At 36.5% G+C, this 24,665-nt stretch overlaps 1 protein-coding gene across 1 annotated transcript in view; it reads left to right on the forward strand.

The window, feature by feature from the left end:
- LOC131150513 (BAG-associated GRAM protein 1) overlaps positions 1-24,359 on the forward strand; it is a 58,931-nt gene extending 34,572 nt beyond the window's left edge. Inside the window, exons 12-18 of the mRNA XM_058101269.1 lie at positions 4,026-4,169; positions 4,250-4,354; positions 13,720-13,866; positions 14,054-14,107; positions 22,359-22,422; positions 23,521-23,582; positions 23,961-24,359. Of these exons, the coding sequence (XP_057957252.1) occupies positions 4,026-4,169; positions 4,250-4,354; positions 13,720-13,866; positions 14,054-14,107; positions 22,359-22,422; positions 23,521-23,582; positions 23,961-24,080 (696 nt within the window). The 3' untranslated portion in view covers positions 24,081-24,359. The remainder of the gene's footprint in view (positions 1-4,025; positions 4,170-4,249; positions 4,355-13,719; positions 13,867-14,053; positions 14,108-22,358; positions 22,423-23,520; positions 23,583-23,960) is intronic.
- The last annotated feature ends 306 nt before the right edge of the window (positions 24,360-24,665 follow it).

Below are 24,665 nucleotides of genomic sequence, written 5' to 3' on the forward strand. Positions count from 1 at the left end.
ACGTGGTATGAGGTGCAAGCCTCTTCGCCTCACTACGCCTCGTGCCTAGGAGGTGTGCTTTTAACTAATATGGTATGCTTGAGAGAAAAAATGATTTACTACGAGACTCAATTCTAGATGTAAAAGATGTCCTAACATGCTTTCTCAACTGATACGTAGAATACTCAAAACAAGAAACCAACTCGGACTTGGGAAAATTTTTTTGTAGTTTTTGAAGAGATGGATGACCCAAATGAGCATGCCACTAATCAAGAGAAACACCATGACTAGAAACTGATAAAGTAGTATGACATGAATTGGATCTACTACCACCACCATCAAAATAGTGTGAGTCGTCCTTCTCAAGCCCTCCACCAATCCTCTTCTTCATCCAAAGATCCTGAAGGAAAGAAGGTCACATAACACTTATGAGATTTAGTTAATTAACTAATTGATAATAGGTTCAAGGGAAATTTAGGCACATACAACACAAAGGAAGGAGGCATAGAAGGATATGAAAGAATATTGTCACAACCAGGTACCTGCATAATTGAACCATTAGCAAGAGTAACCTTAGAGTTTAAAAGTGGGTTTCAAGGACTGAAATAAATTAGGACTGCTTGTTATATGGGGATGAGGCACTAGAATCAATTATCCAGGGTGAAGAGGATGAAGAGAAAAGAAGCACAAATGTACTTTTATGGGCCATAGTAACATTAGTTGTAGAAGACTGAGTTTGGAGTTGTTGAACCATGCAAACGAGATTGTTATACTCTAGGGATGTGGTAGATGATGTACTCAACTCCCTAGTGCAGCGGCTAGGTGCACTTGAAGTTTCTAGTATGGAATGACTCTTGACAAGAGAGGCCCAAGTCGATTTCCCATGGAAACCCCACGATCGATATTATGGTTTTTTCTTAACATAATGTGTGCAAATTCAGGAATTTCTACGACAAACTCGTCGTCCTGGCTCTTGTATGCTACCTCTGCTAAGACCGCTTTCCAAATCTTGTCCTCATCCTCCAACACTTTCCTTACCATGGTTGGAGGCAGCACTAACCATGACTGAACTCTTGCATGAAGAATTTTGAGACTTTGCTATCTTTGGTGATATGTTGGATTTTGGCATTTGCTTCATTCATTGATTGTGTGGATTCACCGGCTAGAATCTGACCACAAATTTGTTGCAGCTCAAGACTTAACATAGACAAAATATTGGCAGCCAAAAAATCTGCCCTTTGCCTCTTAATCATCTCAACATTGGAGCTAACTAGTTGATAGATGTTGAGTTCCTCCTAGATCCTCAAAATGTTATAGTGCTCACCAATGGAGCAGCTAGGTGCACTTGAAGTTTCAAGTGTGGAATGACTCTTGACAAGAAAGGCCCAAGTTGGTTTCCCATGGAAACCCCACGATCGATATTACGACTTTTCTTAACACAATGTGTGCAAATTCAGGAATTTCTACAACAAAATCCTCATCCTGGCTAAGATCGCTTTCCAAATATTGTCCTCATCCTTCAACACTTCCCTTACCATGGTCGGCGGCTGCACTAACCATGACTGAACTCTTGCAGGAAGAATTTTGAGACTTGGCCATCTTTGGTGATTTGTTGGATTCTGGCATATGCTTCATTCATTGATTGTGTGGATTCACTGGCTAGAATCTGACCACAAATTTGTTGAACCTCAATACTTAACATAGACAAATTATTGGCAGCCAAAAAATCTGCCCTTTGCCTCTTAATTGTCTCAACGTTGGAGCTAAATAGTTGATAGATGTTGAGTTCCTCCTAGATATCCTCAAGTGCTATAGTGCTCACCAGTGGACCTACCTTCTTGATTGTATTTGAAAAACTTCTCATACTGGTCAAAAACATGAGTTTGACTTTTATCCTATGAGAACCTTACATGAAGATCATCCCATATGGCGTTGGCTGTTCTATGAAACATCATGTTTGCAACAATTTGTGGCTCCATGCAATTCCACAACTACACAAGCAATGTGCTATTCTCTTTTATGCAATCTTCATGTTCCTTGGAGTCCAGAGAACGAGGAGAACGCATTGAATACTTGGACTTCCTTTTCATGTTAATATGCACATGCGCTGTGTGAGACTGCAATAGGTAGTTGGAGGATCCAGCCTATTTTTTGGCTGTGATCTGTACGTTAACAATATCTGAAGCTCTTTCTGTAGATGCTATCAAAATCACCCCCTATACACTACAAATCAGCACGCACCAATACTGGGAGCAGGAACTCTGCAAAATCAGGCAGCATGCACAGGCACAGAACATCACTCAAACACGGGGACAGGACAGCACTTCTGATCTTAAAAGCTCCAGATCTTCAATACAACCACAAAACTGAAGTTACAGAATCCTCGGAGGAACCATGGGTATGGATTGTCTCTCACTCATCCTGTCAAAGTTAGCTTTGAGCGGACAGATCAGAGAAGATCACACTTTGAACACACAGAACAGGGCAGCCCACAATGAAGCACCGCAGACACTTAAACAGCAGTGCAGACACTCGACAACCAACCTGGAAGCAGCTTGAAGCCTAAGCAAGCATGAAAACAGCAATTACAGCATCATAACAGTATCATCATTGGACCAGCAGTCAATGGGAACACCAGAACAGCAACAGCAGTCTGCAAGAAACAGTAGGGTGCTGTCTTTACATTAGTGAACTGCCACAGGCCACACAATACCCATGAAAGTGGATCCCGGATGAGAGGAGAAGGATAAGAAACCCTAAACAACTATCAAACTAGAAAAAATTAAGGGTTGATGATGGAGAGAAAATGATAGAAAGAAAAGGGCTGTAACTATGTCACATTAATCAGGTTCAGAGTACCAGCTCTGATACCATGTTGTAAATCTGAAATAAATTAAGAAAATACAACACTTAGGGTTAGAGGCGAAGAGAAGAAGAGGAGAAGAAGAAAAAGCCAGTCTGCAGTTTTCCTAGAGCCTTATGCTCACCTGCAAGTTTGCCCTCTTATATATTAATATGAATAAAAAAAATTTGAAGGACAAAAATACCCCCATTCATTTGATTCGTTTGTTTCAACTGCTATTAGGAATGTGAAATAATTGATTTCAATCCTCCTTTTTTTTGTGTGTATGTTCTCTGTGTGCATGCATACTTGTTTGTTTGTCAGAAGTTGCAGAAATAAAACTTCTCAACTCAATGCATATAATATCTGAATAAATAAATTGTTCAAACAAAAGTAACAAGACAGAAGACTTTTGTGCTGCTCAGAACTGAACAAAGTGGATGATCTGATTGTATAGCTTTATAAGCCTGATTTATTTTTTTAAACTTTTCTTTTTTTCCCCTTGTGATTGCTTATTTTTTTCATTCTTTTCCTTTTCATGATTTGTTTCAGACGATTTTTCATTCTCCTCGTATATTATTTCTTCTCTTAAAAGAGTTTCTATTAATATCCAAAAAAGTAGCAGAATTATCATGATTGCTGCAGATTTTGTTCTACTAAATATAAATTTTTTTTCTTTTTCTCAAATTTATTCCTGATATTTTGGTATTAATAATTGTGTCAATTGTGTCAATTGTCAAGTCATCCCTTAAGTTGTTAGGTTGTGGTCCAAATAGTATATTAAGCCTCAACATACCCTCGCATGCGCAGTTTTATTGCATGTAGAGAGAGAGAAACAAACAATGAATAACATCCAGTTCAAGGAATAAGATAATCTTTAACAGCCATTCCACATCATGGCAAGGGTTGAACCTATAACCTCTTATCTACCATGGCTATGATACCATTTTAAAGAACCACTTTGCTTAAAAGCTTGCGCTGTTAGGTTTTGTGCCATCAATGTATGTATTATCAAGCGTTGGCATAGATGTTGATGATGTTTACTGTATTCTTGTGACTACAAAAGTATTCTTCCTGCTCAGGAAATGTGTATTGATTTAGTTCAAACTATGCTAGCTAACAGTAATGTGGACCAAGTTATTGTAGCTTTTTAATTACTTTTGTTTTTGCCTGTACTTTTTTGATTTGTTCTTACTGAATATAGGAGAAGGCAGAATCAGCGCTGCGTGCACATAGCAGTTCCCTAAAAGGTAGTGGAAGGCACACTAATAGTCCTGAAGATAGTTTGCCCAAAACTGGAAAAGTTCAAGCCTTCATAAAAAACGAAGTTCTAGTCGACATATACAACGTATATATTATCCTTTTCTTGTGCCTTCTACCATTTGTTTAATTATTACTTTTGATATAAGGCATTATATTTTCTTTCAGGATGGCTTCCCATGCACAGCTGATCAGTTCTTCAATATATTGCTAGATGATGACTCAAATTTTACAAATGAGTATCGTGTAGTGCGAAAGGATGCTAATCTCACAGTAAGTTTTAAGCTAGACTCACTTATTATGGTTAGTTAAAGTCTGTCGAATAATTTGTGATGGGGAGGGGTTCTTGGGTTTGTTTTTGGAAAAATCTGTGGTTGGGGAATGATGTTTTATGTACATCTTACCTCGTCTCTTCCAATTGAGCTCAAGGGAAAGATAGTATGATTTTTTTATTTATGGTTGATTTGGTTAGCTCTGTGGTTTCTTTAAATTTTCATTTAAGTAGACCTCTAAATGATAGAGAGTTGATGGAACTCTCCTCCTTGTTGCTCTAAATAATTGCCATCTTTCCTCAGCTAGGGATACTTGGTCTTGGCCTTTGGATCATTTGGGGGTTCATACTTGTAAATATTTTTTCGAGCTTTTGACTCATTTCCAGCTCTTTCTTTCCTCTATTCCCATATATTTGGAAGGCTAAAGATCCCCTAAAGATTAAGGTCTTCATTTGGCTGACTCTGCTTAATAGAATCAATACTAATAATCTGTTGCAGATCAGGAGACTTTTGAAGGCCTGATCTCTAGATGTTTGTGTGCATTGTTGAATTCTACCAGCTTCTCATTTGTTCTTACATTGTGATTTTTCTTGGAGCATTTGGAATAAATTATTTGGCATTTTGGGTGAAGCTTGGGTTTGTCCATCCTCGGTGGAAGGAATGTTGGCTATTTCTTTTGATAGTTTTGGAAGAAGAAAGGATAGGGCTGCTCTTTGGAAATGTGGAATATTTGCAGTGCTGTGGGTTATGATTGGAGCATGATGCACAGATTTTTTTCAGGGAAAAATTTGAATAGGCAGCTAGTTTGGGAAAAGATCCATTACCTGGTCTCTTTTGGGAGCGAGCTGTTTATAGATTCAAAAACATTGGATGAATTTTTTGCTTTGATATTTTATTGTATTTTTTATTTTTTTTTTTGTGTTTTTAGTTTCTTTTCTCTGAATTTTTCCAGAATTTTGATGGGAGATGTCTCATTCTCCTCTTTGTAAATTCTTCTCTTTCTAATGAAATCTCTTCTTTTTCTTCAAAAAAAAAGTTCATCTTTTGTTGAATAATTGGGTAAAATGGAAGACCTAATCACAGTGATAGGTCTCTCCCTCTATTTATAATATATATCAAGTACATTCAAATGACTGCAATACCCTTACTATCTTAACATACTAATAATGTTCAAAGACTAAAATAAGCATCAAAACTCCCCTTTGCTTGTTACAAATGAATTTAACACGAGGACCTGCAAAGGCTTTAGTAAACAAATCAGCAAGCTGCAAATCAGACTTCACATGAGTGGTGATAATGAGCTTTTGCAGAAGTTTCTCCCGAACAAAGTGGCAATCAACTTTAATGTGTTTTGTTTGCTCGTAGAAGATCGATTGGAGGCAACGTGAATGGCCATTTGATTATCACACATAAACTCTATGGACTGAGAATGTGGAAAACCCATATTCTTTCAATTTGCTCTTTAGCCAAACAAGGTCACCCATGGCCTTATGCTCTAATTCAACACTTGACCTGGATATCTCAGTTTATTTCTTACTCCAAGAAACCAATTACCACCAACAAAGATACAATACCCGGTTGTTGACCTTCTATCAAAAGGTGACTCAGTCCAACTAGTATCATTATATCCCTAAATATGACTGTGACCTTGATCTTGATATAAGAGACCTCTCAGTTTATTGCATTCTAGTGACTCGTTGTCGGAGAATCAAAAACTGACTTGAAAAATATATTTAACCAAGTGACCGTGAGATAATTCAACTTTCCAACAAGTTGCTAGTTTTGTCCTGGGTTGGGCAACAAATCCCCCATATTTGGCACTAGCTTATTGTTAGGATCCATAGGTGTATAAACGGGTTTGGATCCCAATATCCCATTTTTATCTAAAAGATCAAGAACATACTTTCTTTATGACAAGACAATTCCCATACAAGATCTCGATACTTTTATACCCAAGAAGTACTTTAATGCTTCTAAATCCTTGGTTTGAAACTTATTCCACAAGAAATTCTTTAGGCTCTGGATACCTTGATTATCATCACCAGTTATCACAATATCATCCTCATACACAATAAGCAAAATCTTGCAGGATGAAGTATGATGACAAAATACAAAATGATTTACTGCACACCTTTGAAGGCCAGAATCTACAATATTGAATCAACCAAACCATGCTTTGGGAGATTGTTTTAAACCATAATGATTTTTTGAGTTGACATACTAAGCCTAACTTCCCTTGAGCAACAAACCCCTAGTGGTTGCTCCATATAGACCTCCTCTTGAAGATCACCATGTAGGAAAGCATTCTTCACATCTAATTGATTTGGTGGCCAGTGATAAGTGGTGGCCGAGGAGATGAACAATCTTACTGAGGTAGGTTTGGCGACAAGGTAGAATTGTGTTTGACTAGTCCAAACCATACACTTGAGTATATCCTTTAGCAACAAGGAAGGCCTTCAATTGAGTCACGGATCCATCTGGATTGTCCTTCACATTACACACCCAATGACTACCAATCATATAGACTTATCAGGAGGAAGAGGTACCAACTCCCAAGTATCATTATCCTACATTGCATGCATCTCTTTTATCATTGCATTCCTCAACCCAAAATGGGACAAGGCTTCAGAAATAGACTTTGGAAAATCAACTGAAGACAAAGTACTAACAAAATAGTAGTATGAGGGTCACGAGAAATCATAACAAACAAAATTAGAGATTGGATGTTGGGTACAAGTGCATTTACCTTTTTGAATAGCAATAGGAGGATCAACCACTTAGGGAATAGGATAATCTCACGAGGGAACTAGAGGCATAGAAGTGGAAGCTGGAGGAGGCTCTCCTCTCTTGATTCGTTGTATGTACATGTGCAAATTAGGACGATCCAAGCAATGAGAAGGACGAAAACTAGATGATGGTGTAGGAGGATTTGACAGAGAAAATAGGTTGGGATCGGGAAGGTTAGGTAGAGGAAAGGTATTGTCAAGGTCAAGGAATAAGAAAAGTATGGTATAGACTCAGAAAAGGTAGCATCAGTAGAGACAACGAATCAATGTAAAGCAGAGCTATAACATCAAGTAAAGGTATAACCCAAAAAACATACATTTGATAGCATAAGGATCCAACATGCGCCTTTCTAGATTTAACTAATGAACAAAGGAGACACAACTAAATATATGAGGAGGAAGGGAGAACAAAGGAAACTTAGGAAAGACGAAAGATAATTGAATATGAGATTTTATTGCCAAGAATAAACGATGACATTTTGTTAATGAGAGAGCATCAGTGAGCACAACATCACTCCAAAAAACTTTCGATACATTCATTTGATACAAAAGGGTTTGAGTGACTTTGAGAATATGTTTGTTTTTTTTGCTCTGAAACTCCATTTTGTCGTGGAGTCCCAAGATGATTGATGGATCATGCCAGAGTTAGTTATATAGTGAATTGAGTACTAAATTGCTCCTTAGCATTATCACTATGATGTATCCAGACTTGCATATCAAATTGAGTCCTTATTTGAGAACAGAAGGCACAAAATATAGTAAACAACTCTGAATGGTCTTTCATTAAATACAACAAGTTATTCTAGAGTAGTCATAAACAAATGTAACCAACTACAAAATCCCAACTTTTACATGACACAACTAGGATCTCAAACATCACAATGGACTAACATAAAAGGGCTAATGGATCTTTTATTGACTTGAGAGGCAAAGGGAACACGATGATGCATTCCTAATTGGCAAGACTCACGTTCAAGCTTAGATACGGAACTCAAAGTAGGAACTAGCTGTTTTAATTTGTCCAATGATGGATGACCTAGCAACAATGGATCTGATGTGGTGTGGCAGTGGCATTACAAGCAATAGGAGAAGAGAGCAGCTCAAAGTAGTAAAGTCAACTAGCCTCACGTCCTGTGCCAATAGTCTTCCTGGTCTTCAGATTCTGAATAAGAATAAAATAAGGAAAGAAGGTTACAAAGCAAATTAGTGACTTCGCAATTTTACTCACAGACATGAGATTGAAGGAAGATTCAGGAATGTGCAAAACAAAAGAAAGGAGTGTGTAGGATTTACCCTACCTATCTCCTTAACAACAGCAGTGGACCCATAAACAATGGTAACTTGAGGTAGATTTTTGGAATACTTGAGAACAAAAAAGAAGTTGGTGGCACTTGTCATATGGTCAGTAGCAACAAAGTTGATAACCCAGTGATTAGTGGGAGAGACACTAGATTATAGACAGAAAATATAATTACTTTTTTGAGCAAAATACGCAATGTGATGGGATACTTGTTTGGATGCTTTATACTGTAGGAACCTTGAATACTCCTCCTATGTGACAATTATAGTATGTTGTTCACTCGAACAAGTAACTGGCAAAGGAAATACAGTTTTGGGATTTGGGGACTCTATCCCAACACACAGACCACCTCGTTGAAGCAGCAGATCAGAAATACACAGCGAATAACATTTTGGAATTCACCAACTCCATCCCAACACACACAAACTTCAACAACTGATGCAAACCACAAGCGCATGATGATTGAATAAAAAACACAGCAAATACCACTGTTTCAGGCCCCAATGAACTCAATAATCATTGACAAACAGCTTTGGGAAGCATCAAACAACCATTCCAGGTGCCACATGTGAGCAACTAAAAAGGTGAGATCTTTGGACGAAAAATTTCATGAAAAGCTTCTATAATATGTTTATGGAGGGATTCAAGCACTATTGAATGAATTCAGGCTAGAAGCATGCCTGAAATTAGCTTCATGCGCCATTGCGTGGGGTTGGCCATGGCTGCCTTTGACCGGTGCGTGAGGGCACGTGGGAGAAGATTTGGAGATGGGATTTCAGTGGGGGGCAGGTAACTATGGTGTTTTTGCAAACTATAGTGGCCGTGTTCTTCTATTATGGTAGACATGCACAGATTTAGGGTTTTAGGCTTTGGTTTTGATGGTGGTTGAGACAATTAGGGTTTAGGTCTTAGATTCATCCTCTAGCACCATGTTGAATAATTGGGTAAAATGGAAGATCTAATCTCAATGATAGTTCTCTACCTCTATTTATAATATATATCACGTGCATACCGATGACCACAATACCCTTTCTAGCTCTTAGTTATTGACGTAACACTAACGCACTAATAATGCTAAAATAACCATCAAAAAAATATTTTCGAATTATGATTATTATTATTACTATTTGGTAATAGTAGTATTAGCTGCGACTTACCGTGTGAATTGTGTCTTCTAAGACCTCATTTGAAGGAATAAATAATTCCCCAACCTTAGAGTTGTGCCCTTGGTTGAGTATTTAATTTATTTTTGCTAACTGAAAATACTATGTGAATTCCTCAAGTTAAAAATGTAAAGTTAGACCTAAAATTTTTCACATCATTTCAATTATCTGTTTTGTGGTTATTTTGCTGAACAAAAACACTGAATTTGTCAAGTTAAAATTGTAGAGTTAGACATACAATTTATAGCATTTATTTCAGCTGTTTGTTTTGTGCTTTAACATAATAAAGTTAACAGGAAGAAAGGGAACCTTCTTGTTTGTGCCAGAAACTGATTGACATATGCATTATATGAGGCACAAAAGTTGTCAACTGGGTGCTTTAGTGATGTGTTTGGTGGTTTTCTCTGTTAGGTGTCTCGAAAATCTTTGCCTTACGATGCGCCTGAAAATGCCATTGAAAATACAGTTTTGAACTTCTTCAACTTTTCTCAACTATTGCACTAGACAAATTTGTGTCGAATTGTCAATGGCCATAGATAGTAGACTAATTTACCAATGAATATATGCTTAGTGTGATCATAACCAGAGAAATATTTGATTTATGGAAGTTAGCCAGTATGGTCAAACTTTTAATATTGGGATTTATAATTTGTGTTCCATGCAATTTTGTTTCCTAGTTTTGACTGAATAGGCTTGTGAACAACTAGCCATTGCTAATTGTTTGCCTCAAAGTACACGAAGTTTAAGTGGGTGCTAATGCCGGTGTGATGAAGAGAAGAAACATAGAATAGTCAAAATTTGAAGCATCTAGGAAGTGTCTATGTGATCGTACAAGGTTCTGTGGGCTGTACACGCTGGACACACAATTCTTAATTTTTGGTTACCCTATTACATAATTGATTCATTGCATAAAGTTTCTCATCTTTTCTTTTCTTGTACATGGGTGGGAACCAAGTTCTTAAATTTCGATTTCGACTCAAATTTTGAAGCTCCAAAAGTACAGAAATTTTGATGTCGATTTCGATTTTGATTTGAAAAAATAACGGAAATCAGTAGCGAAGCATGGAATTCTTTGTGAAACTTTAGAAATGGTTAACAAACATAATAATGTAAGTTTTAGGACTAATATATTACAAGTTAAATACATCTATGTTGTGTATGAATTGGAAAAGTTGTAATATAGTATGTGTATCAAACATATTTGTAAGATAATAGTAAACATATTCAGCTAGTACAAATGAAATTTATAAATCATTTAAATATTATTTATTATACAAATAATGATAATTTAGACATAAATGGTTAAATAAAATGCTGCTGTAAGTTTATTTTTTCATATAATTTCAAAAGTATTTGTAATTAAATTTTGTTTCGATAAAATAAATAAAATAAATTGAGAGAGAATTTTCACTTCACTCCTAAATCTCTTATTTCAATTTCAAGGAAATTTCATTGTATAGTTAAAATTTCGACAAGTTTCGCTGAAATTTCGAGATTTCGATAAATTTCGGGATGATTCGTTGAGATTTCGGTGGAAATTATGCAAAACGGAAATCGATTGCCATTTCGTTTTTGAGGATGACGGAAACTGGAAATTTCAACAATTTCGTGGAAATTTAAGACCATGGTGGGAACCCCTTGGTGTCCTATTAATTGAATCTCATTTTAATGATCTGAAAAAAATAAAAAATGTAGTAACATAAAGACCTCTTTTACATGTAAGAAGGCCTAAGAAGTTGTTTTACATGTAAGAAGGCCTAAGAAGTTGTAAAATTACTGTTAGGTTTGGACTTAAAAGCTTAAGCTGTTAGGTAGTGGGCCAACAATGTATATCAAGGCTTAACACTCCCCCGCACATGCAGCTGATTGCATGCAGAGATATAAACAAACAATAAACAACACTCATTGTATAAGATAATTCTGAACAAACAAACAGTAAATGCAGGCAAGAAGACTGGAACCCAGGACCTCTTGGCAACCATAGCTTTGATGCCGTGTTGTAAAGTTATAAATGGAGGAGAGAAGAAGAGAAGAAGAAAAGAAAAACATGAGGTGGAAGTTTTCCTAGAGCAGCCGTACTGCTCCGAGGTCTCCCTACTTGTTAATAATTATAATGGAGTTGAGGAAAATATACCCCTGCTCACAACCTAATTACTAAAATAACATTCACTTCTAACAACTAAAATTTAACTTCCATATTTATTTAATGCAAAGGAGTGAACTTGTTGACAAATGATCTGCCAAAAGTATTTTAAGGGTAATAATGATTGAAACAAGGTTGGGCAAGATTCTGCACAATTCGAATGAAGTTCTGGGTGTGTATGATTCTAAGACAGAATTGTCACCTTGTAAGGAGGTTTCTTTAACTAGTTTTGACTGGGTGGATGTGGATAAAGCAGTTTGGATAATGTTAGCCGTTACCATTTTGTGTTATTTGTACTATGCTTTTAATTAAAGTTTTTAGTACCATTATCTGGCTGGGTTGTTAAGGCCTTCAGCTGTCAAGTGCAAATGCACAGCTGTGTGTTGAGATTTTCCACTTTGTGCAAAAATGACTTTTAAGGAACTGCCCTCAAATGGAGAAATGAAAAGATTATGATTTGGCCAAACTCTTATTCAAATGTAGCATATCGTTTCCCACCACCCCCACCCCCCCCCCCGCCCCCCGGAATCAGAATGTTGGAATTTTAGAAGCAGCAGGAGCCAAGCAACCTATCAAGGGTCTCAATGCTGATAGATTAAGTATTAGTTGATGTTTGCGTTGGGGAGTTGTCCAATAATTTTTGCACGAAGTGGTTAAGAATCCTGAAGTGGCAAAAGGCATGCAATCAGATGGAGGTCAGAATGAGGAAAGTTTTGGCAGTGGGTGGTGCCCAGAGGTAGAGTGCATATTTTGGAAGTGAGGATGGAAAATTTGTAAGCATCAGCTAGTGAGGAAGGGAAGGGTATGTAAAATTTGCTTCTTAATAGTTGTATGGACTCAAATATATGGGGAGGAAAATTTAAAAAAAATAGATGATGCTGGAAATTTTTATGTTGAAGATTCTCAGAATTGTTGAATCTGACTTAGATAAAAAGGTAGAAATCACTTTCAGAAGGGAACAAAAATGGGGGGATATTTCAGAAGAGGATTTTGCATATGACTAATTTTGCATGTGATAGTGTGGTCCATTGTTGGATGAGATTTGCGAAAAAAAAAAAATATGGATTATGGCTCTGATTCTTCTGACACTTTTAGGAATATTTCTAATGTGCCTACTTCTCCACTTGAAGATTTGGAGGATGTTGCTATTTTTTGAGGAGGTGAGAATGGGTGTAGACTTGGGTGTGGCTAATCAATGTAGGAATAGGTTATCTTACTCCGTTGAAGGAGATTAATGTGCTGAATGTTGGTGCTCAAAAATTTTTGGATGATATGGGAATGTGGCTGGCTGATTTGGAGGGAATGAAGTTTCATTAGATGGGTCTAAAAGAAAAGCAACTAAAGGTTGGCAAGAACCAGCAAGATTACAGAGCTCTATCAAATATGAAGGGAAGGACTTGGGTTTTACAAATTAGGTTTTGTTAGTTTTTTTTGTTTTTATTTCCTTTTTGGTTTTTTTTTTTTTTCTTGTTTTCATTTATTTTTTCTGCAATGGGGAACTGTTGCCCTCTCCTAGGTTGTAATTCTCTCTTTTCTCATACTTAGTATGTTTATTTTGTAATAACGGAAAAAAAAAAAAAACTGTACTCTATGTAACTCTCCCTGTAACCTGCTAACACTTAGTAATGGCCTTTTAATATTTGTTGATACGGGTTGGCCCAGTCACAGTTTTATTTTGAGCTCAGTTTGAATTCTAGTTTTAGGCTTTAAATCATGCTTAGCCTGGTGAGAACACCCCAAAATTTAAAAATAAATAAATAAATAAATGAGGCGGCTGTGGGCTGAGAAAAATTGACATGCAAGATAAGTGCAATTTGCAAACCTATGTACAGTTGGACTTTGGTCAAATATGAGTAAGCAAGCCCCAGTACTTTTTGAAATTCCAATATCAGGTGAAGTCTTTATAGGTTCTGACTGACAAAATGCTCCCTCTGGTTTGTAATATTTTTGCATATTGTTCTATGCTATTTCTAGATGGGACCGTGGCATGCTGCTGATGAATATGATGGCCAAGTCAGAGAGATAACATTTAGATCCGTGTGTAACAGTCCCATGTGCCCTCCAGACACAGCTATGACAGAGTGGCAGCACTATGTTTTGTCATCAGATAAGAAAGTGCTGGTGCGATTTCCAATTTTATTTTTTTTTTTAGTTTCCTAGCAGCAAATTTTGAACTAGTCCTTTTTCTTTTTGGCTGCTCTCATGAACTCTTTCTGCCATGAGCTTATCAGGCTCTGTGTGCATGCATGTGTGCTTTTGCATGTTCATCTGCTTGTGCATTGACAAGAGCTATATTTTCTTGGTCTAGGTGTTTGAAACTGTTCAACAAGCGCATGATGTTCCATTTGGGTCTTATTTTGAGGTATGAGATGCATTAGACATCTTTATTTTACCCGCTCTTCCTTTGCATGGTGTAGTAATTGTTAAGAGGTTATATATGTCTTTTAGTATTGTTATTATTGAGTGTTTTAGTATGTTAATTAGTGAGAGCTAGTAAGGGTATTATTGTCATTAGATGTATTTAATTTGTATATAAATAAAGGAAGAAACCTACCTTCAAGTTAGGTCATTCATTTTAATCAAATATTAACATGATATTAGAGCATGATCCAACCTAAACCCTATTCCCCTCGGCCATCGCCAAAAACACCATTCCTGAGGCTGTTCTTCCCAAATCCACCTCCATCCCATATTATTCATAAATCCAACCATATACCCATAAACAGGCCCCCCCAAGGACCCACCCCACAAAACCTCATTGCCAGAGGACACCCCACGCACCCTGAAGCACTGGCCAAATGTCAGGGGCTGACCCCACAAGTGAAGTTCCAACTACTTTTTTTCTGCTTTTTCCCTCTGACATGCCCTGATTCCTTCTTTGGGCTATATTATCAAGCTGTTAGGCCAGTCTTTTGCTAAAAAGCTCAACCTTTTTCAACCATGTACTAGCGACATTCCATTCATTTCTGTTCAGGGTTTTTGAAGGCTTCTTTGTGAGTTTTTTGGAGCCGTGGCAGCGTTCGTTTGTTCAGTTGTGAGGCTGTGGCGGCACTTTATCCATCGGTGAGTTTTTCACCACGTTTGTTGTTGTGTCGGTGCTTCACATAGTTTGTGATTTACCCAATTATTTTTTATTATTCTTTTTGTTTTTGGTGTGACTATTGATTTGTGAGTGTTAGGATGGAATCTTTGAATTCCAATGATTTGTTTCCTACATCGCTGCCACAAATAACGACTCAAAAGTTGGATGGAAAGAACTATGTTCAATGGTATAAAGCTATTTGGATTTATTTAGCAAGATTAAAGAAATTTGACCGTTTTCTCCAATCTAATTCTTCTGATGATGAGAGAAAAGACGTGTGGGTCCAAGAAGATGCCTTAATTGTTTCCCTTTTTTGGAATTCGATGGAGCCACAAATTGCACGGATGTGTATGCATCTAGATACGTGCAAGGAGATTTGGGATTATGTCAAATGTTTATACTTACACATATGTATGATTTATCCTACGAATACTTTTAGTTACAACAAGGAGGTAGGAGTATTGCTGATTATTTTATAGAGATGAAGCGTATTCATGAGGAGCTTAACGTCGTGCAACCTACAACTACTGACATTCGTGAGATGCAAAAGCAGAGAGAACAGATGATAGTTCTTCATGTTCTAGCAGGCTTGAGGCCAGAGTTTGAGGCAATTTAGTCTCAGATACTCAGTAGTGCCAAGCTACCATCATTTGCCAATGTTTACTCTCATTTCCTTCATGCTTCCTTTGGCACGCATTCTCTTGCTCTTGCATTTGACTCTAAGAGGACCACCTTTGCTACATAGGGTGATTCTAGTTCTCTACCAAATAATCGCAAAAGTTATTGCGGTGCTCGAGTGGTCGTAGTGGTAGAGACAGATGAGGCAGAGGTTCTCCTCGCAAGTGCACTCATTGTGGATGAAATAATCATACCATTGAGCAGTGTTGGGATCTTCACGGCAGATCTTCACATGTTGCCAATGCAGCCACTACTGACTTCACACCTTTGGAGGCAGCCAATGCTGTCACCACTGATTCCTCACCTTTGGGGTCATGCAAGGGGCAACATACTGTATTCCAAGGTCTAGAAGTATCAAGCGTCACAACAAGATCCTCCTCCCATTGCATCTCTTGCCCAAACAGGTAATCACACAATATGCCTATCATCCAGTACTTCTCGTCCTAGTCTTGAGGTCATAGACTCCGTTGCCACAAATCATATCACAACTATACTTAGCTTTTTCTCCATTGTTCAATATCCTACAAATTTACCTTGTGTTACTATTGCTGATGGATCTACTATCAAGGGAATTGGGACTATAAATCCCACTTCTTCTATTTCTCTTCCTCCTGTTTTATATATTGCCAAATTTCCTTTCAACCTTATGTCCATTACCAAATTACTAAATCCATAAATTGTTCAGTGACATTCTTCCCTAATTTAGTGGTTGTTTAGGATTTGAAGACGAGGAAGATGATTGGCAGAGGGCATGAAGCTAGTGGACTCTATCACTTTGAGCCGCTATCTCCTTCTACCGCTTGCACTGCTGCTGCCACACCTTTTCAAATTCATTTTGGCCTAGGTCATTCTTTATTAGAAAAGTTAAAATGTCTTGTTCCTATTTTGAGTTCCGTGTCTAGTCTCAATTGTGAGTCTTGTCAATTGGAAAAGCACCATCGTGTTTCTTTCGCTTCCGGAGTCAATAAACGGGCTGCAAGCCCTTTTATGTTAGTTGATTCAGATGTCTAGGGTCTTAGTAGGACTATGTCCAAGTTGGGTTTCCAGTATTTTGTAACCTTTGTGGATGATTATTCAAAAATGGCTTGGTTATATAATATATTTAATAAAATATTGTTATGAGTTTTCATGTATTTTGTGCCTTTTGTTTTGAAATAAAAACTCAATTTGGATTGCCAGTTTGAATACTTGGAAGTGATAATGCTAAAGATTTTTTCTGTGCACAATCCACTACTTATATGACTTAGTTTGGTATTGTTCATCAATCATCTCGTGCCCACACTCCTTAACAAAATGGGGTTGTGGAGCTGAAAAATTGACATCTATTTCAAATCACTTGCAACTTAGTTTATTAAATGCATGTACCTAAATTGTTTTGGAGTGATGTTGTACTTACTACTTGTTATCTAATCAACAAAATGGCATCTTTTGTTCTTAATGGAAAAATTCCCTATTCCATTCTCTTTCCTTATTCATCTTTATTTGCTCTTCCTCCTCATATATTTGGGTGTGTCCTTTGTTCATCAACTTACTCTTGGAGTAGATAAGTTGGATCCTTGTGCTATAAAATGTATCTTTCTGGGCTACTCATATACTCAAAAGGGATATTGTTGTTGTAGTTCTGTGCTGCATTACTTTTGTTTCTACCGATGTTACCTTTTTTTGAGTCTATACCTTATCACACCTAGTCACTAAGCGCTTTTGAGCTCAATGAGTCTCTTCCTTTGCCTAATCTTCCAGATTCAACGTTGCTGTCCTTGCCCAACCAACCATTTGAGTCTCCATGTAGTTTGAGTCCTTTCATCGTCTTGATCATCCTGATTTGTAGGTGTATTCATGACGGCAGCTCCAATGAGGAGAGTCCCCTTTAGCTTCTACTACAATGCCTTTGGATTCCTCATCTGATGATCATACTTCCTATGATGTTGATCCTCCTATTGCTGTTCGTAAAGGTATACACACATGTACTAACACCCCATTTCCAACTATATTTCTTAACTCCTTTTCACCCTTCTATTATTGTTTTGTTACTACTCTATCATCTACTACCCTTCTTAAATCTATTTTGAAAGCCTTAGCCCATTGTGGGTAAAGGGATGCAATGATTGAAGAGATGAACACTTTGCATGACAATGGTACTTGGGACTTGGTACCTTATCCTCTGACAAGTTTGTAGTCGGTTGTCATTGGGTTTATACTGTGAAAGTCAACCTTGATGGTTCTGTGGCTCATCTAAAGGTCTGTCTTGTTGCTAAGGGATACACTCAAGCGTATAGTATGTATGATTCTAATACTTTTTCTCCGGTTGCCAAACTTACATCAGTACATCTGTTTATCTCCTTGGCTACTATTTGTCACTGGCCTTTGCATTATCTGGATGTGAAATATGTTTTCTTGCATGGTGACCTTGAGGAGGAGGTTTATATGGAGCAACCACCTAGGTTTGTTGCTCAAGGGGAGTCGGGCTTAGTGTTTCGACTCAAGAAGGTTTTATATGGTTTAAAACAGTCTCCCAAAGCATGGTTTGGTCGTTTCAGTGTTGTAGTACCTGATGTTGGTCTTCGATGGTATGTTGTGGATCATTCCATGTTTTATCATTATACTTCATCGGGTAGGATCCTTTTTATTGTTTACGTGGATGATATTGTTATTACAAGTGCTCAAACTATTTATACATACTAAGTTTCAGACCAAGGATTTGGGACCGTTGGAATACTTCTTAGGTGTAGAAGTATCTAAATCTCATATTGGAATTGTTGTGTCATAGAGGAAGTATGTTTGTATGATTTGTTGGATGAAACTGGTTTGTTGGGATCTAAACCGATTGATACACACATGGGTCCTAACAACAAGTTAATGTCGAATTATCTCACAGTTACTCAACCAAATATATCTTTTGTAACAAGTTTTGTGATAATGTCGAATTATTTCACTGTTACTCAACTGGATATATCTTTTGTAACTAGTGTTGTGAGTCAATTTCTAGATTCTCCAAGGACAAGTCATTGGGACGCAGTAATTCACATCTTGAGATACACCTTAAAGGTGCACTTGGGAGAGGTCTTTTATATCGTGATCAAGGTCACACTTATATCCATGGATTAGATGCAGATTGGGCTAGATCACCTTCCGATCGGAGATCAACCACTAGGTATTGTATCTTGATTGATGGTAATTTGGTTTCTTGGAAGAGTAAGAAACAAATTTTGGTGGCAAGGTCTGAATCAGAATATAGAGCTATGACTCGCACTAGTTGTGAACTTGTCTGGTTGAAGAATGTGTTGGAAGAATTGGGTTTTTTTGCATTCTTAGCCTATAAAGTTGATGTGTGATAATCAAGCTGCTCTTCATATTGCCTTCCAACCTCGTTTTCATGAGCAGACAAAGCACATTGAAGTTGATTGCCACTTTGTTTGAAACTTGTGTAGAAGCTCATTACAACCGTTTATATGAAGTTGGGCTTGCAATTTGCTGATTTGTTTACCAAAGCATTGGAGGGTGCTCATGCTAAATTCATTTGTAACAAGCTGGGAGCATATGACATTTATTCTGTAGCTTAAGGGGGAGTGTTAGAGGTTATATATGTCTTTTAGTATTATTATTATTACTGAGTGTTTTAGTATGTTAATTAGTGAGAGTTAGTGAGGGTATTAATGTCATTAGAATGTATTTAATTTGTATTATAAATAGAGGAAGAGACCTATCTTCAAGTTAGGTCATTCATTTTAATCAAATCTTAATAGTAATGATTTTAGGTTTCCAATGCATATGAAAGTCTTTTCCCCCCATTTTCTCTTTTATGTTCCCTTATTACAAAATGGCTTTTAATTTAGTAGTTCTGTCTTTCCACAGACATTTATTAACTTAGTTTGTTGCCTAACATATTGACTAATTCATTATTATCTATTCTTGCTGCTGAAAGATAAAGGTTTGGTAGATATAATTTGAAGTTTCTAATCTGTTGCAAATGTTCTCCATATTATCTTTGTAGGTTCTTTTCTGGAAATTTATTCAGATCATCTTATTGTAATTCTGGGGGGTAGGGCGTAGGGGGGAGAGTGTGATTTGGGGGGCGGGGGGTTGTGTGTGATCAGAGTCTTTAATTTCGAAAATTTTCCAAATTTTCAGTTTTTGGGAGGGTTCAAAAGGAAATAAGGTTTCAATTTCTATTTTGCAAAATATCAGCTGAAATTTATGCCAAATTCCTGAAATTTTGCAAATAGGCCAAAATGTGAAAATTCAAAAGAAAAATTCAAAAAAAGGGAGAAAATTTTGGGGTTTTTTATTTTTTTTCCCTAAATAACTCACAATCATTTATTAACATATTTCTCAAAGATTTATCCATAATTTCCGTATAAGTTTCCAGTGTTTCTTTTGATTGAAATTTCTCGAAACTGAGATCTTTGAAATCTCCATCAAAATTGATATTCAGTTTTTTTTTTTTTTTTTTTTCTCAGCTAGTCAAAACTTATGTCTTTACCTTTTAATTTGACTGAAGACACTCTTTACCATAGATCATTTTTAGGCAAGTATATATTCTTAAATTTTAGTGCTTTATATAACTTTATCACTATGATTTTTCTGTTACACGAGTTTGTTTTATGTTTCTAATTGTGCAATCTATAATGGAAATTATGTCTTTTGAAACCCCTGAAATAAAAATTCCAGGATCTGTCAGTTGAAATATTAGCAATGTTTAGTGCCTGTCCAGATTTCTGTATAATTACAAAAAGGCCACTTTTTTTTTTTCCAAAATTTATATAGGAATTAGGAAATCTACAAAACAATAAAAATATGTTTCCAAGTTTCAGAAAATTAATCAATTGGAAAACAAGATAACATTTTTTGTATTTCTTTGGAAAGTTGAAAATGAAAACTAAAGCTTCTTTCTACAAGTGAACAGGGCCTTAAAAATTCATAGTTCTTTTGTTGCCCTTATTTCTTTTGTTTTTGCAGAAGTTCTGAAATTTCTATTAACTGAAAGTATTAGACATAAAGAATTGTGGTTTCAAGCCCCACACCAGAGTCAATGCATCATAATTATGTTCTTTGTTTCACTCATGGGTTTTTCTGTGATGTTCTAATTACCTCATTGAACATCATGGCTTGCTATGGCCAGTTTGATTCATCCAACATTGATAATCTGGAGGCTAGGATAGGAGACACCTAATTCCTCTTGACTTCCAAATCTTTGATGGTAGATGTTGAATCAACAAGAGCAAGATACCCTGCCTTGTAGAACATGAGGACAGTGATGGGAGCTTTGCTTTACAACTTTACATTCTATACCAACCAGAGCAAACTGTCCAACTTTGATAATCAGGAGGCTAGGTTATGAGACACATTGACGCCTCCTGGCTTCCAAATCCTTGATTTGAAGACCTACTGTTTTGTCTACCTGCATCAGTAGATGTTGAATTTCCACAAACAAGCTATCCAATGCCTTGTGGTTAGGGATGGGTGCTTTACTCAGCAACACACAGTGAGTGCTCCACATTCTCTATCAAGCAGAACCAGTACCGTAATAAGAAAAGCATCCTTGTCTAAGTAACAGAAGATCAAACCACATGCAAATATAATGACGAAACTGGTTCTCATCTCAGTTTAATTCCAATGAATACAGATAAAAAACAATGACAATCTTGAGATGTACAAGAATATTATGGGACAACTTTTTGACCAGTTATGTTACATAGATGCTGTACAACCAAGAAAATAGATGTGCAAAAAACAAACATCACTGAAAATAGGTGTAGCCGACTTGAGTATGTTACTGTGGATGAGTGTTAATACTCTATCATGGTAAGCAAAGCATGGAACTTTTGTGTTTTTTTTGGTTGGAAACTTGCAATTAGGATTAGATTGCATGGAACTTTTGTGTTTTTGTTGGTTGGAAACTTGCAATTAGGATCAGATTATTAAGAAGCAGGAGTAAAAAATATTTTATTGCTTACATAGTTTAGACCTAGAATAACTTAGATTAAAGAAGTGAAAAATGGCCGACAATGCCCCAACTTTCTAAGGATATCTAGGTTCTAGATCAAGAAAATGGCGAAAATGATTTGTATAACTGACTCCACCTAATGGACTTCCAAGTACGGTTGTTGTTGTTGTTGCGCCGTTTGAATAGGGGTCTCTCTTTTCCTCATTCACCCATTTACTCCTCCTAATGGACTTCCAGGTACGGTTGTTGTTGTTGCGTGGTTTGAACATGGATCTCTCTTTTTCTCAGTCACCCATTTACCCCTCGCTGATGCCCAAGGGCGTTGAACTAGACCTTGACATCAAATATACCACCAAATAAGTTCAATCACGAGCTAATGTAGTTCCCACACCCTTTTGAACAAGTTGTATTGATTTTCTTCTTTTTTTTTATTTTATTTATTTTTTTATCTTAGCTTTGAGGATATGTTGTCTCTCTTTAGTTTGTGTTCATCTCTTTCTTCCAAAATAAAATTTATCTTTATCTAAAAAAAATACTATTTTATTAGTTGTAGTCTCATAGAAGTAGTGTATCAATGCAGCTGACAGTTAATAGATTACACACTGCCACCAAATAAAAGGAGAATGATAATACAGGATTTTGTTCAGATAGCTTAAAAAAATCATCTCAACCTGTTCATATTTCAGTCAATCTGCTGGATAAGTATTAAAAATATGGTATAATAACTGTATAGAGGAGATGAATCAGACTTGTGGAAAATTAATCTTTTACCACTGGATAACTGATTTTGTGCTTCTTTTGTAATATAGTGTGCATGGCTTCCTTTTCTTTGAATAATGGCAGATTGTTCTAATTTGTATCTTCATATCCTTCATTGTCACTGGAACTGAATTTGAAATGCTGTTCCAGGTTCACTGTAAGTGGTGCGTGGAGACGAACTCTGAAACATCATCTAATATAGACATAAAAGTGGGTGAGTATCAGAAGTGCAATCAACACATTCACCCTGCCTGTCATTATACATGCTTACTAAATTGCTATGTGGTTTTTCTATCATGTGTACTGTACTCAAATATGTATTGTCATGATTACTTTCAGTCCAATGTGTTTAATCTGGAGAAACATCAATTTGCAGAATAGGGGCACTTAAAAATGCACACTGGTCCGTTTTGTCGAGTGTCTGCATTCATGAAATTAATTATCACTTTTTCAAACCCAATTACTTGCTCTCCAAGCCAAGGGTAAAAGCAGGCACTGTCCAAAGAATTAACTAAGCAGCAGCAGAGTGATTGGTGCTAAGTTCACCAGCATGCACTTGTTTCACCAGTGCATTGCTTATAGTGATTTGATTGCACATGAACATTTTAAAGTGCCGTGGAACCCTACTACTAGCTCCTCCAAGAAATTATGCTGGCAAAGATTAATTTAATGGAACATTTTCAAACAATTTTCGGGCATGTGAAGTTCAGTTCCTTACATATTCAAATGGTCAAGAATCTAGCTATAGTCACAATGTGGATCCCTTGCAGTGGATTTATTTGTTGATGGGCTCCATTTCTTTGTTTCAAGAACCATAATATTGTCTCATTGGGATATACTATAATATGGTGCAGTGTACTTTTAGCATGCAAGTGAAACCAACATGCTAAACTGCGCCCCACATTTAGCATCCTGCAAGTATGGACATGGATTCCGGATGTACATATTTTCCTTGTAATTGAGTGTTACCCTTGTTTTTTCTTTGCCTGGGTACTAGAGTTGCATATACCGCTCAAGGAATTCCCAAATAACAATTTATGCATAATGACAAGTGATGCAAGAGTGATTTTCAATACATCTCACTTCTTCTTGTTGCATTTCTTTTTTCCCTCTTGAAATGCACAATGCTTGGTTGATACATTTGTCATTCCATTTTATATGAAGTTACCAATATATGATGCCTTCAGTATTCTTGCATCCACTCGCATTAGTAAACACACTGATTATTAGCTAAATAGTTGCATTTTAGGTATTTCTGAACTCCTAGACTAACCACGATCCAATTCTTTTGTGTTCATTTCATTTTCAACAGGCGCACATTTTAAGAAATGGTGTGTGATGCAATCTAAAATCAAGGCAGGGGCTGTCAGTGAGGTTTGTTCTTATCTGTCTTCTTGATGTTTGGTCCAACTGATTTCTCCATTTCATATGTTTCTTGTTTTCCTTTGAACTTGGAAAAAAAGAGTATATATGAACCTCTTCAACTGTAGAAGATTGTTTCCGTGTATAACTAGGAGGCTGACACCTTGTTTTCCTGGTTTTCAAATTTCATATCAAAATCTTGGAGAACAATATATAGGTGCTTGGGATATTTTGTATAGACATTGAAAACTGGAAAATAATGCATTTTTTTTTTTCATAATTCTTTGCAAAACACAGTAATGGAAATGAAAAAAGTTATATGCAAGTAAATTGCCCCTACACTTTTGAAATAAGGGAATTCATCTAAATGTTCATTGTTAAATAATGCAGTACAAGAAAGAGGTGGACTTGATGTTGGAAGTCGCCCGCTCATACGCGCAGTCGAAGATTGCTGGTGGCAAAATTGAGAAGGCCCTCTCTCCTCCCTCTGTAACTCAAGCCAATACTTAGAAAAATTCTGACCAATCATCGCTCAAAGTTCTTTTATTTTTTATATTTATACGTGAATTTTTTTCCCTTTCTGTGATCGAGTTAGGTGTTGTTTCTTCTCAATCCAAGTGTAGCTTTTCACCCTGTCTCATTAAAAAAAGGGAGTGAGTGGTGTGTCTGTAATGTTATTTTGTATATGGCAACTAAGTCACGTTGGAAGATCGACTTTGTATTATTGGCACTCATTTGAGAAACTCTTTATTTTTTTTAATAGCAAAGAATAATTTCTTATTAGACAAATGGGTCTGATTTATGATTTTGGGAGTTGGTTTTTGATCTTCTTTCTAATATTGATATATCTGAAGCAGCTGTATATGGAAAGCAGTGTTTGGATCAAGGATTTCATTTGGGGAAAGATAAAAAAAAAAAAGATAAATAATTTTTCATTTTATATTCTTTCAATATTATTATTAAAAATAAAAACTATTTAAATATAATTAAAAATTAAAAAAATTTGTGTTTATTCATTTGTTACATAATTTATTTTCATAACCAAACATGTAAGATTGGATCTTTTTCAATTTTTTTTTTCTTCCAAGTACCAAC

The sequence above is a fragment of the Malania oleifera genome, chromosome 3 (genome assembly GCF_029873635.1).
Source record: "Malania oleifera isolate guangnan ecotype guangnan chromosome 3, ASM2987363v1, whole genome shotgun sequence".
In the NCBI taxonomy this organism is placed as follows: Eukaryota; Viridiplantae; Streptophyta; class Magnoliopsida; order Santalales; family Ximeniaceae; genus Malania; species Malania oleifera.